This window comes from Podarcis liolepis (assembly GCF_965112155.1).
Source record: "Podarcis liolepis genome assembly, chromosome: 2".
Taxonomy (NCBI): Eukaryota; Metazoa; Chordata; class Lepidosauria; order Squamata; family Lacertidae; genus Podarcis; species Podarcis liolepis.
Genome location: NC_139555.1, coordinates 31,275,309 through 31,289,456, shown reverse-complemented (window position 1 = coordinate 31,289,456; position 14,148 = coordinate 31,275,309). Strand labels below are relative to the sequence as shown.

Sequence of the window (14,148 nt, the reverse complement as noted above, 5' to 3'; positions counted from 1 at the left end):
TCTGTTCAGCTGGCAAACTCCTCAGATGTCAATGGGAAGTCCTCTAAACTGGAAAGACTACCTCCAAGCCTTCCTGTGGCCCATGCTTTATATGGAAGAAATGCATTTGGAACTGCTGATACAGACTTATTCTGGGATAGGTGTTTTCCTCTGAATGTATTAAGATACAGGCTTTTGGATATATGTTTTTCTCTCAATGTCCTGGGATGACCTAGGTTCCATTAGTCATACTGGTATTCTTTTGATCTCTTTATAGTTTCCTTGCACATGTACAGGTAATGCTGTTCAGCGTTGTCCCCCATTAAATCACTTATTCATGCCCTCAGGAGACAAGACGGCCTATTGTGAAGCAGCAAATAGGAGAGTGATGGAAGTGATCAACTCTGCAAGGACCAGACAGGAGTTGCTCCACACTCAGACTTTCCATAGCAACCATGCAGAAGGAGGAATCCCATTGTCCAAAGATCCAAAGGCAGCTGCTGACAGGCAGCCTGAACCGGACACGTGGATTTATCCTCTCATACAGATGAGACCTTTTGGGATTCAGATAGATGAGATCGTCACGGAGACTCTCCTGTTGGAAGCAGAGCGGGGTGCCAGCATACATCTCACCACGGGCTACTTCAACCTCACACAAGCCTATATGGACCTGATCCTGGGCACCAGGGCCAACTACCAGATCCTCCTAGCCTCACCAGAGGTGAATGGGTTCTTTGGGGCCAAGGGAGTGGCGGGTGCCATCCCTGCTGCCTATGTTTACATTGAGCGGCAGTTCTTTAGCCAAGTGTGCTCTCTGGGTCAGCAGGAGAGAATTCGGCTTCAGGAATACTCTAGGCGTGCATGGACATTCCATGCTAAAGGTGAGATATTGTTGGGGGAAGGCATTTAATATAAGAGCTTAATATTCAAAGAGCTTAGTTTGCTTTTCTGTTGAGATACTTGGTATACTTTATACTTAGGGGCAGCTAACCTGCGGCCCTCCAGATTCCTTGGACTCCCAACTCCCATCAGCCCCATTCAACATGACCATGATCACGGATGAGGATGGGAATTGGAGGCCAACAGCAACTGGAGGGCCACATGTTCAGTACCCCCAATTTCCCTGAATATTTTACCTAAATTGGGGCTAATGCACTGAATTATCTTTTAGTATCTGCATCCACTTTGGGAGAAAAGCTTGGATAATTTCACTTGGATAATTTCCATGCCAGTTCCTAGCTTGCTTAGCCTACTGCTTTTTTCAATTTTAGTGATTTGATTGTGCATATTATCAAAAAGGCTAGGAATAATCATATGTTTCCAAGAAGTGTATGCTGAGGATTTTTGAATCAGATGCTTAATTCACAGAGGCCATGGCAGCTTTGATTTAAGCAGCACATTCGGTGCCTCTTCATTCCTGAACCGACTGATAGCAGCAAAACCTTTGTGATGTATTATTGCATTAATCGCTTTGACTCAACTGTTCAGACAGACTTCTAGTTCTAGCTAAAACCTGTCAGTACGCTTCATGACCAAACCTAAATATGAGCAAGACTGAAGTTGTAACTTTGTCCTTACCATAGAAGAGGGAAGCTAGCATCAGATACGGGAAGAGCTGGGAGTGGAGTTGTTATTATTTGACTGCTTGTCATTTTGTCTGATGCCATTTCTTCATTTACTATGTAAGTGATGTAGCCAATGGGGAAAACAGGAAATTGTATAATTTGTGTCCCTGGAATGGAGATGTGAAAGCCAATTGTAGTCCTAAATTAGGGTTTGTCAGTTGATGGCTTGTGGTCTGAATTCCCTTTGTACTCCCTTAAGCTGCCCATCTTCCAACCAAGGGGAAGAGGCCTACCTGAGGGCATAAGGGAGATGAGGAATCCTCCCCTAAATGCACTGACTCAGTCTGTTCTAGGAAAGGAGGATGCTGAAATCAGGTCCATTCACCAGTGTTTAGGTCCCTCCTTTCTCTTTCTCCTTTCTGATGAAATGTTTCAGCTTCCCCTTCTGTGAGGAGAAGTGTTTGGTGGGGAAAGCAAGGAGACACTGTGGGATTTCATAAAACGATGGATGTTCAGGATGCAGTCAGGAGTGGAGAAGTGTGTTTCAAGTGCCTGAGATGCTCCCAAAAGACATGGGACCACTGATGGTGAAATAACTGGGCTAAGCTTTGTGATTCTTTTGAAAGGACTGAGACATACCCATCATATTTTGGAGACCAAAGCATAAGTCTTGGAGAACTAATTCTTATGCTATATGGAGGTGTTCTGAAGTTCTCTTGTGTCACAGAAAACTGCTGCCGCTCAGCTGCAGCTTTGACAATGATAGACACTGCCTCTATAGTGTCACCTTGGGTTCCCGCTTGCTTCTCCAATGGTTGTGTTTTTATTGAGATAGTGTAATGAAGCACCACCCCTTTCTGAGACTTCCAAGCTGACAGCAAGCAAATTCTGCTCTGGAAGGCATTTTGAAGTTCCCATGGTCAGCTTTCCATGGTACTGAGGGAACCATATTTGTCACTTACATTAGAAATGGGATTAGAGCAAACTGAGCAGGCCTCCCTTGAGCCTGTCCCAAAGCTCGCATCCTATTAGGCTGCCCTTCTCCAGGGATCCCTGGGTTTATTTGTCTACATTTGTGGATGTTAATGATTATGGGAATGCTGCTATCTTTCCTGCCTCCTTCCTGCAAAGCTGCTGGGAAGAGGCCGGTGGGATGGGGTTGGGTGTGTGTGTGTGTGTGTGTGTGTGTGTTGCTAACTAACTCTTAAGAAAATGTGTCACTGCACACTGCTGCTTACCCACAACCAGGAGAAACAGTAAGAGAGAGGGCCACAGGGGTAGCAAACAGCACTGCTTCCAACTGTGCAATTGAGTTCACTCTAAAGAGCTCCTGTCAGCAGTCCTCTGAATGTGGGATTTGCATAGGATGGCAGATAAGCATATCTTATCTCTAGCTGTGGCTTCTATTATTGGAAAACCTGGCTACAATCCACCAAAGATACATGGCTTCCCAGTGCTGATTGTTCAACTTTTACACCCAAGAAGAGAGATGTCGTACAAAGACACACAGCATTTGAGAAGTGAGCAGCCAACATTGCTGATGGCGTAGCAGCTCAAGGCAATGTCATTATCCTTCCACAACATGGCTGGCTCTGCTTGAATTGTGCATGCACATGAAAGCTCATACCAATAACAAACTTAGTTGGTCTCTAAGGTGCTACTGGAAGGAATTATTTTGTTTCGACTACGGCAGACCAACACGGCTACCTACCTGTAACTGAAACTTAATAACAGCTGTAAAATGGAGAGTGCTGTTGAAATTAATAATACCACCAAAACCGCCAATTTCCACCACCCTGGGCAATCATGCTATCTTTAATTTATGCATTTGTTGTCGTCAGGCATTGAGATAGAAGAATAGTTCCCAAATGTAGTCCAGGAGTCTTGTGCAGGTGACTGCTCAAGACAGGCCATCTCAAGAAGCTCTTAGGCACTCTGAATAGCTGGCACTGTTGCAAATTCACAGGTTTTCCAAACCAAGTTGGGCTAGACTACTGCTGCAGCTATTCTGCTTTCTGGCTAAATGGACATTTAAGGATTTATTTATAGCATTTCCACCCTGCTTTTCAGCCAACAAAGCTCCCAGAGCAGCTTAGGTAAAGGTAAAGGGACCCCTGACCCTTAGGTCCAGTTGTGACTGACTCTGGGGTTGCGGCGCTCATCTCGCTTTATTGGCCGAGGGAGCCGGCGTACAGCTTCCAGGTCATGTGGCCAGCATGACTAAGCTGCTAGGTTGGCAGGAGCAGGGACTGAGCAACGGGAGCTCACCCTGTCGCGGAGATTCGAACCACCGACCTTCTGATCGGCAAGCCCTAGGCTCTGTGGTTTAACTGACAGTGCCACCCGTGTCCCCCCAGAGTGGCTTACATATAATCAAAACAAGACACATTAAAATCAAAGGATTCCTGTTTGGGAATCAAGCAGGTGAAGAATATGAGATACTTGGTAGTAGTGAGGTCATAAGCATACTCTCAGGAGAGAGAAGTATGTTCTTGGGGCAGAGAGAGAGAGAGAGAGAGAGAGAGAGAGATTGGCAATCAGTTATGCAGCAGAGTGTCAGGTATCACTTGAGACCCAGATAAGGCTCCTTTATTAGACTGAATGAGGATAGAGAAATATTTTAGGTTTCCCCTCCTGAAAAGGTGAATCATGAGGTGAGCGGATTCAGCCTGGCATAGTCACAAAGCCAACACCATTGTAGGACATGCAGCCTAACCTTCTGTTGCATTTCTTGTGGCAACAGGAATGCGAAAGAAGTTTGTGGGCTCAATCAAATTCCAGCATGCCTGCAGGCATCCCTCTCTCCTCATTCTGCAAGGCTGGATTGGATGTTTGGCCAGGGACATCAGCAGGGCACTCTTGCTTGCTCATTTGGTTTTCTAAATGGCTATAGAGAGGGAAGAGTGTGGGGATGTTTAGAGTTACAGGAACTATTTCAGACTTGGAACACAAGACACTGTCCAAGTAGGTCAAAGTAACTGTAGATTATTCTCCTTGCGTAAAAAAGCTACAAACCGTGATGTTTGTGATGCTGCCTGTGAAAGGGCTTCTTTGCCGTATCAGAGGGGTGCAGAATAGGCACTCTTGTAAGTTCAAACATGGACACAGCAGCTCAGAAAATAAGAGGCAGTTAATGCATATGGACAAGATTGCTAACAAACAGGAAAAATTGTCTGTTCAGCTTTGCTGGTAAGCTTTAGCCACTTGCCTAAGTGTGGAAGTTAATCGATTTTAAATTTCTCGGGGAATGGGCTGGGACCCACAAGTGGGCCTTGCTTCCAGTGCCTCCTCACTTGCCCACCCTGCCCCACCAGCCTTTTCACAGCCTTTTTGTTGAACCAATGCCGGCAGCAGCTTTCCCTTCAGTGGTTGCTTGCTTGAAACTTTATATCCCACTTTCCCGCTTACCAGAGTAACTAGTTTCAGGGACTTAATGATATTCAAAGAATGGTAAAGCAATCCCCAATCATTATATAATTCAAACAATTAAATGCCAAAAGCCTAGAAAGAGCATGGCAGATCACCAATGTTTTAACTCTCTTTAAGATTCCAGTGTTGATAAAAGTGCCACCTGAGCAAAAGTGTCCGTACCTGGTGGTTGAAGCTAAGAAGAGAGTAGACCAAAGAAACTTCTGCAGTCACAGAAAAGGCTCTCTGATGTCTCTCCCGTGTCAGGCTGTTGAATAAGGCCTCACCATTAGGATGTGGGCAGCTCTTAACTCTGTCCATGGTGCTGTGTAACCCCTGCCTTAACAGCGGCTAGTCCCGGGGCTTGGGCAGTTTGAGGGAGACCTCTTCCTTTTGATTTCAGGTGGGCAAAGAGACGTTAAGAAGCAGGAGTTGAGGGCCAGGTGTACTGCTTTCTTGTTCTTTCCCATGTTGATAAATTCCAATGAGAGCGAGTATTGCAAGCAGGGTTTGTGTGCTCCATGGCTATAATACTTCTTCCCTGTTGTTTTCCCACATTGTGGCTCCAGTGAGAGTGGAGCTAGTAAGTGAACACCAGGAGGATATTGGACTGAGTGGGAAGCTCTGCGTGGGGTTTTGGTTAGTTGATAGGATTGTTTGTTTTGGTATGTTTTGCTGTCATGCTTCTTAGCCCTTCATAGTGGTATTTTAAAATAATTGAGCTGCTTAGTTCTCCTGACCCTTGAAATAGAACAACTACTATAACCCCCAATATAATTTACCCCAGTGAATAGTTTTATTCAGTTGCAAACCCACTCTTAATTGCCTTGGCTCTTGTTTTCCGTAAGATAGGTAGTATACATCTGATCATCCTTTGTCTTGTTCATCTGGGGTTTATGCATCACGAAGGGCAAAGGGCAGTTTAATGATTTTATTCTTTATACCCCACCCATCTGGCTGGGCTTCCCCAGCCACTCTGGGCAGCTTCCAGCACATATAAAAACATAATAAAACGTCGAACGTTAAAAACTTCCTGATACAGGGCTGCCTTCAGATGTCTTCTAAAAGTTGTGTAGTACTTCCTCCCCATCAGATGTCAAGGAGATAGTGTTCCATAGGGAGGGCGCCAGTGCTGAGAAGGCCTTTTGCCTGGTTCCCCGTAACTTCACTTCTCGCAGTGAGGGAAGCACCAGAAGACTCTTTAAAGTGGACTTCAGTTTTGCATCATTTCCCAAGTGTGGCAGGAAATATGAAAAGTATGCTCACATGTATTTGGCTCAGTAACAGATAATGATGAGAAGTGTTTCCTTTAAGCTTGGGTGGTTTTCTTCAGTGGGAAGTGCTCTACAAATGTGGACACTCCCATTGGCCTGAAGGAACTGAGATGCAAAACTCATGCAGTGTTAGAAAAACAAAGTTGCTATCTTATGATTCCCACAGGGTTGTTCCTTTGTTCCAGATGAATGGGTGAGACTAGGTTGGTAGAGTGGTGTTGCCTTTGGTAATTGTGCTGTTACGGCTGTTTAGGGGTGTGTGTGAGTGAGTGAGTGTGTGTGTGTGTGAGTGTGAGTGAGAGAGAAGGACAGGGAGGGAGATAGATATTGACATACAGGTATCGCTTCTGAAGGATAAACCTTTTTTTCTACAGTAGTTGCTCTGATATGATCAGCAGCAGCATCTACAGTAAATCATCCTGTGCATAAGTACTGATCTTGAGGGATTATGGTCTTTGCTCCGTCAAGAACCTGGGGACATCACTAATTTATTTTTAAACATGATCAGTGTAATATTAAAAGCCTAAGCCTTCAGTGCAGCTGTACAGGGTGGGGAGTGTGTGTTGCAATGGACCTCAGAGCATGGTCTGCATCCCATTGTGCAAGGATTGTGTTGTACAAGCTGAGAAAAGCATATGCAAAAGTGCAGCCAGGTACTCTGTTGATTTTTGTGCCATTCCCTTATGACATTTTCTGCAAGGAAGTATCCCTATTTCCTGGTTGCTTCTTTAGTACCCTGACCTATTTATACTGCCAGTAAATTAAATATTTAGTGTGTTTTGTTGCTTTTCCTTTCAAGAATAAACTATTGTTTGAGGCTCATAACAGCTTCCATGAAAACTTCCTCCGTCTGCCACATTTCCTTTCTCCCTGCAGGCCTCTGGTTGTACCTGGCAGGAAGCAGTCTACCCTGCTTAACTCTGATTGGCTCTCCTAATTTTGGGTACAGGTCGGTTCATCGGGACCTCGAAGCACAGGTTGCAATAGTGACGGAAAACAAAGCCCTGCAACAGCAGTTCCATCAGGTGCGTAGTTCGTGGGCCAATGACTTGAGTGCTCCGCTTCACACTGAACCACCCTAAGATCTATAGGTGAAGGGCAGTATACTAGTTTAATGAATAAATAAAATTAACAAGTAGTGGGGTTGAGGGAAACTGGATTAATTCAAAACTGTCCAGAGGAAGTTTGTGTGAGCAGTTACTTTTATTTATTTATTAAATGTGTTGGTTGCTTTTTTACAAAAGCAACTCTAACCCATTTTAACTAGAAAACAGATACATTAACACTGGGGAAAAAGCAAACCCTCCAGTGATGATGTATCTGAAATAGGCGTTGTAGTCCTGAATGGATCTGGATTAACGTAAACAGGCTGGTCCTGGAGGCTGAAGATAAACGTGGGGAAAGCTGAAAGTATTGCTAGCTCTGTCCCTAATGCATACATGTGCTTTTCTCCTTTGCCTTGATGGTTGTCCCCATATGAAGATGTGGGGAGAAGTGTAGTGGCCCATAGTTTTCCTAAAGACAATCCTAGTAGTGTTTCGGTAATCCACATGGTTGATGAATTTTATAAAGAGGGGCAAAACTATTAGCTGCTTTCTGGCTTTTTCTTGCTCACAACTTTTCAACATACAAGTACCGATGTTCTCTTTATAATTATTTTTGTAGGTTTTCATTTAGACTTTTCTGCTCCCGATTCTCTCTCCTCCCCAATTTTATTTATAAAACAAAGGTTATACAGAGACCGAGAGAATATGAAAACAGTGCTTTTGATTTTTAAGATTAATGAAATAGTTGCTGTGGGCTTTCCCAGCATTTCTTGGTGTGTGCTCTCCTGCTGGCTGCAAATGTATTTCGGATTGACCTGATTCTATCTCTGCTTGCGTGGCCTTGATTCCTGTCTCTGTCCACTCACTTATTCTAGAATCGCTTTTTAATTGCCCTTTGCAACCGCCGTGTCGCAGCACAACAGTTGGAATTGCATATACATATTAATCCCAAGATTTACTCTCAGCCAGTTCATCCAAACTAAAGTTATTACTTGTCGTAATATTGAATTTCACTGGAAACAGGAGTTTCCATAAGAAGGCTTACCCCCTGGTTTCTAACTGAAATTTGTAGTTGGTTAAATTTATATGAAAATACCTGGTACCACATAAAATCCCCATAAAGCAGGGCTGGGGAACCTCAGGGCTGGGGTTAAATGCGGCTCTCCAGTTTTCTCTGTGGCCTTCAGACTCCCCAGTAGCCCTTGTCAAACTGCCAATGCCTCTTGCTTGTTTGAATGGCAGATAGAGAAGTGTATGTAGAAACTAGCTCATTGTACATTTGTTGCACTCTTCACTTTAGCCTCTGCCCCCCATCACAGTCACATGGGCCCCTGAAGGTTGCCCAAAAGGGAATGCAAGCCCCTCCCCCCACCTGGGGAAAGGTTTTCTACCCCTGACACAAAGTCTCAGTGTTGATTGGATTTTTGAAAGAACATTGTTTGAGACTTTGTAGCAGCCAAGCCATTGAAGCCACGTGTAATTTCAGCCTTTAAATGAAGGGGCTCCATAAATACTGTCTTGGCATACTCTCTAGCAATTGTTTTCCCCTACGCCAGAGGATTTCAGGGGAGAGATTGCTCTCTCCCCATGCTGCTTTTGTAGATGGCAAAAGCAGTGGTGGCTTGTGAAAACAAACAAACAAACAAACAAACAAACAAACAAACAAACAAACAAACACCCTCACAGCTCTCGCATGCAGAGGACTTGAGGGAGGGGGTAGGGTCTTGTCCCACGTTGTGCAAGGAAGGCTTTGGGAAAGGCAAGAAGTGACATGAACTGTTCTCACCACTTCCCCCTTCCACAGGGAAGGGGAAACTGATGAGAGCAGTTCATGCCACCACCTGCTTTCTTTTGAAGTATTGCACTATATTAAGCTTGACTTTTACCCTCCCACAATTCCTCTCCATGTGCTGAAAGATGGAACGGGTTTTTAAAAAATTGTTCCATTTTTGTATCATCTGTAGGAGGTTATAAACATCTGATGTATAATCTGAAATAAATGGGAGCTATTGGAAATGCAGTAAGAATTCAGATGACAACCTAGTAAGCTGCATACACAAACTGTTGCTGTTATCCTTTATGGAGCATTGGTACCTCTTGTTGTAGGGGGGTGGTTGTGAATAACCCAACTAAGTTTCTTATAGTTTGTGTGAATCCTGCCTTTGGGGTGGATTCAGAGCATTCTGATGTCTGTGGATAGTCATTTTTTGATCCTTTAATAAGAGTTGTTTACATTCTCTGCTTCCCATCCCATGTGGACTGCAAGCCTTTTGTGAAGGCGCCATGTCAGGACTGTGCCCTGTATACTTCCCAGCACCTTGTCTTAGCAGCATTAGCACAGTCCTTAAGGGCCCACTTCTGCTGCTCAGCTAGCACTTCTGCAGAGCTTCAGTTAGCCCCACGTCAAACCACCTTTCTAACTACACTTGCTCTGCCTACGCCGCAATTACCAGTTGGTAAAGAAAGTCAATTGTGCTAGCCCTCTTTAGATGACCGAAACACATGAATTAATGAGTGAGAAGAACACAGGACCCCCTTGTTCACAAGCACATTGAATAAGGTTTACTTTTTATCTATTTACTTAAAGAAGGCCTTGTTAAATCCTAGAGGGAACTAGTTTACCGGAAATAAGAGGGGGCAGGGGAGAGAATTAGAATGCAATCTGCATGGGCTAGATCTGCTCAGCTGGGCTTGGGAAGGTTATAGGTGGCTAATAATGTGGCTGAGGATGGGTGATTGAGCTGTGGAGTCAGGCAGAAGTCCTATAATTGTGTCAGGGCTCTCTGCATGTACAAGAACCCATCTTGCTAGCGCAGGTGAGAAAGTATCTTTGTGCTGTAAGCACTGCTTCAAATCTCATGGGGTGTATGCATCCTGTATCACACAGACACTTGCTGTCCCTGCCAGCTGTATTGTTTGTTCTTTGAAGGTGCTTAGTATTTCTGGGAACCACAGCGAAACCTTGACGGCACATTCATTTTAAAATGCAGCTTCGGAGCTTTTTCTGAAGAGAAATGAACTGTCTGGTCTCTGGAGATTAAAGTCGAGCTTCCTTTTGGACGATTATAGCTCAGGGTTTGGCTGTTACGGGAAAAAAGTAACTGCAGGGCCAAATCTCACAATGCTTTCCTCCTTTGTGTGTTTGTATACATATGTGGGTTGGGCTCTGTGTATGTGCAATTACTTGACTCAGTTGGCATTTGAGATGCCAAACTTGAGAAAGCAGGTCAGCCTGCATAAGAGGTACTCTCTTCAGAGGAATGAAAGTATATGGAGCCCTGTACTTTCATTAAAACTAATTAAAGCAATCAGTAATGCAGTCCAGGAGCAGATGTTCAAATTCATGTAGTAACCTCCCCCTCCTTTTTCCCACTATAGGAGCAAGAGCAGCTTTATTTGCGGTCTAGTATGGTGTCTGCATCAACCTTTGAGCAGTCTAGTCGCTATGTCCAACTGTGGGTGAAGATGGTGACACCTCTGATTAAGAACTTCTTCTGAAAAAAAAAGATAGGCGGGTCCTTTTGGGGTAAGTTTTGTAAATTGTTGTTTATACCCTCCCCCCACCCTGGCAAGCACTTTAATAAACAGGAAAGAAGCACAAGCTGATTTCTGTAAGAACCAAGGCAGTGTTTTTCCTGCACAGCATAAGCCTGCTATCCAAGGGCCTGCATTGGATGGTCATTGCAAAACGCTGCGAGACCTTATTAATTTGTCTCAATTTGTCTTATTCTGGGGAAAGGCTAAAACTCGCATATAAAATAACTGGAAAGTAGTAAAATGCCAGGCAGGCATGTGTGGAGGAGAAATTGAGGCTTCAAATACACAGTGCTGGTCAACTGCATGAGGGCTAAAAAGAGTAGAAGGGAAACAGAAGTGCAGATATTACAGCTTTGAATCAGGTGTTCATCCATAACACCAAGGTTTATTTGGACAGTTCCTTATGTATTATTTGGGACCAGGTTCTCTTTGGCAGTAAGATGCCTCTTGCTATCTAGAAAATGGCAATGATTGAGGTGGGGGCTGAGGCTTTGGTAACTGCTATTGTAATGAAGGGAGATACTGGAGCTCATCAAGAATATAAACCTAACAAATGTTTATATTCTTAAGTAGTGCTAATGTGACTACCAGGAGCGCCTCAGGCATTAAGCTTGCTCCTGCAGAGATCCAAGTAGGCCAAATCAAGAGGTGCCTCCTGGGTTCAATAAGTTACAGAGGAAGACATTTGCATTTTTCAGAAATTTGGCATTATTATGCCTAACTGGTGAGAGAGTCCCTTCTCCTTGTGGATTAATGCTGGTGGAGATTAGCAAACACATCTTAGGTGGGGGAAAACCTGAGCTAATCAGCATATATTTTCATACTTATGAGAACTGAAAAGTCTTCTAGTCAGTTGCAGTGAATGCTACACAATGAAAGTGAACTGGGAAAGGAATCCTGGCCAATGCGGACAAATGTACACAGACTTGTTTCTTGTCATAAACTGCAGGCTTGCATATATTATTGTAAAAATACTGTTTATCAATAACAACCTGAGTAGCATAACCACACTTTTGCTTTTTTATTGAAAACTTTGCAAACAAGTCTTTTTAGTTTCTATTTCGGGAAATGTGGTGGGGTGACATGATGGAGTGGGGGCGGGCGGGTAGGGCTTTGCTTTCAACGCAGGCGTTAAACTTGCAAGAGCAAAGCAACTCCAGCAAGAATCCACTTAGCTGGCTTCTCTTTTGTCTTCAGGTTGAAGGTCCAGACGTAGGTGGGGCCTCGCATGCGCGTCTTATAGACAGGACACTCATACATATTCTTGGTGTCCATACGATCCACGGGAATGGCTTTGATGAAGATGACGGGCATCGAGGGGGTCAGCTCCTTCAGACGTGCATCACTGATGACACCGGTCTGAGTATCCCAACGTGCACCTGCAGGAGGACAGAACTGTGGTGATGTTTCAGCCTAGAGGGTGCTTCATTTGCAGCAAGCGTTAAGGAAGGGAACCTCACACTACCAACCTTCTGTCTTTAGAAGCATGGCTACAGGTAGTTGCTCTGGCTTGAATGTGCCTTTGCTGTCATCTCCATAATTTACGTAAGCATTCTGAGCATTAACAAGCTAGAAAGAGCTGAATGCACAACTCTGCCCTGAGCCTATGGCAGTGTTCCTTTGCTCCAGAAAGCTATATTCTTCCTTCCACCTTCATTCAGCCTTGTAGGTAACATAAATGTCCCTACCTACAGTGACTTGAGCACTAAGGGTTAGGCTTCTTCAGCCCCCCTTTAATATGCGGGGGCAATATTACATTCCTAACCTTAGCCGCACTTAGAAACAGAGTATTTTAATATGGTCAATTAAGTAGTTTTGTCTGTAAGGGCAGTAAAATAGGCATGTGCTGCCCTCTGCTGACATGCTAAAGTGATAATAAAGGCAGCTACTGCAAAGTGTTGTCTGCTTGATCCTTTCTTGACAAATATTTGTGCTTTCAAAACAGACAGATTTCAGCCTGGAAGTAGTTTACAGTGTGGAAATAATATTTGCACAAGCTGAAGGCATCCAGCAATGAACTCTATCCTTAGGAATTGATTAAGAATCCTCTGCTGTTACCAAGCACAAAGGTACACCTGAAGCATTGATGGGGTGCCCTTCTTTTTAAAATTGTGATGATTATGTAGGTCAGAGTTGTGCCTGAAAGAGGTGGGGCAGGGGAAAGTGGTCTTGCTTCAACGTCCTGGAGGCAAAGAGAGAACCCAGGGACACAATGTTCTAAAAATGCAAGAAACACCCTCCCCACCTCTCTCAAAGAAATAGCACAGATGAAATGGAGAGCTTCCCTACAGTAGAATAGGACAAAGGAGAAACTGCCTTGTCTGCTGTTGAATGACTGCATCTCTGTCTTACATGATAAGCTAGATTACCTTCCATGAAGAGCCCATGCACATAGGAGCCTTCTCGAGGGGGAGCTGTCATATCCTCCCGGTTCTTCTTGGTAACTTCCACTGAAAGGCACATTCTGTCAAGAGGCCACTCATTTTTCCTAGCCATAGACTGCATAATGGCCGTGAGGAAAGACTGAGGGTTAAAGAAGCCTGCTAGCCATACAGTTGTGGGCAGGGCAAAGTCTGTTGTCCAGGCCTCCAGCTCCTGAAAATGGAAATATTACACAAAGCTAAGCATGTTGAGGAGGTCCATGTTTTCTGTTGCACTTGAGAGTCCATCTCCCATCAGCCCCAGGCACCACACTCAAGGAACAGGGATCATGGGAGGTGTAGTTCCACAACACTTATAGGGTCACATGTTTTCCCATTGCTGCTTTAGCAGAAACTACCTCCTATAAACACATTATCTTCACATAAAGATTCTGAAAAGCCTACGCATGTCTGTCATCCTAAACAGATGATCAAGACTTTTACCTAGTAGAATTGCATACAACTACAGCTGAAAAGTATTCTTGTTATTTTATTAAGGATTGTTATTAAGGATATATATAGAATGTAAAATTGGAAAAAAACAATGCAAAAGCAAATAACTGAGTGTTGCTTAATTAAAATATGATGCGTAAGTGCAAGTTCTTAGCTGTCCTGGTTGTTGCACTGCCAGGACAGCTAAGAACTTGTTTTTGGAGAGCTTTAACAAAGGAAACCTCACCCTGATGCGGAGCAGTAGGTCAGCATACCAAGCTCCCAAGCTGAGCAAAGATGGATAAGCCCGGTTTGTCCACGAATCAGGAACATTGTCATAGTAAAGAGCATTTGATAGATCTTCCATGTCTGTTGTGATTGTCAATTCTCCCTGTGGGAAAAACAAAACAAAAGCTTTTAATTGGATTCCTCCATCAGCTCAGCACAGCTTTTTGTGGCTATGCAGACCATTTGAAGAATTCTTAGT

The 14,148-nt window shown here is 44.0% G+C and overlaps 2 protein-coding genes across 6 annotated transcripts in view; one reads left to right on the top strand and one right to left on the bottom strand.

Moving 5' to 3' along the window:
- Positions 1-12,704, top strand: part of PGS1 (phosphatidylglycerophosphate synthase 1) — a 128,673-nt gene extending 115,969 nt beyond the window's left edge. For 2 of the 3 annotated variants that reach the window (XM_083486991.1, XM_083486989.1), the window contains exons 7-10: positions 327-860; positions 7,103-7,251; positions 10,651-10,798; positions 12,007-12,704. In XM_083486991.1, the coding sequence (XP_083343117.1) occupies positions 327-860; positions 7,103-7,251; positions 10,651-10,770 (803 nt within the window). In that variant the 3' untranslated portion in view covers positions 10,771-10,798; positions 12,007-12,704. Of the gene's footprint in view, positions 1-326; positions 861-7,102; positions 7,252-10,650; positions 10,808-12,006 lie in introns of all 3 variants that reach the window. The other variant, XM_083486990.1, reaches the window with a different exon arrangement.
- Positions 11,807-14,148, bottom strand: part of DNAH17 (dynein axonemal heavy chain 17) — a 96,468-nt gene continuing 94,126 nt past the window's right edge. For all 3 annotated transcript variants that reach the window (XM_083486967.1, XM_083486968.1, XM_083486969.1), the window contains 3 exons: positions 13,909-14,052; positions 13,179-13,404; positions 11,807-12,188 (listed from right to left, as the gene is read on the bottom strand). In XM_083486967.1, the coding sequence (XP_083343093.1) occupies positions 11,941-12,188; positions 13,179-13,404; positions 13,909-14,052 (618 nt within the window). In that variant the 3' untranslated portion in view covers positions 11,807-11,940. The remainder of the gene's footprint in view (positions 12,189-13,178; positions 13,405-13,908; positions 14,053-14,148) is intronic.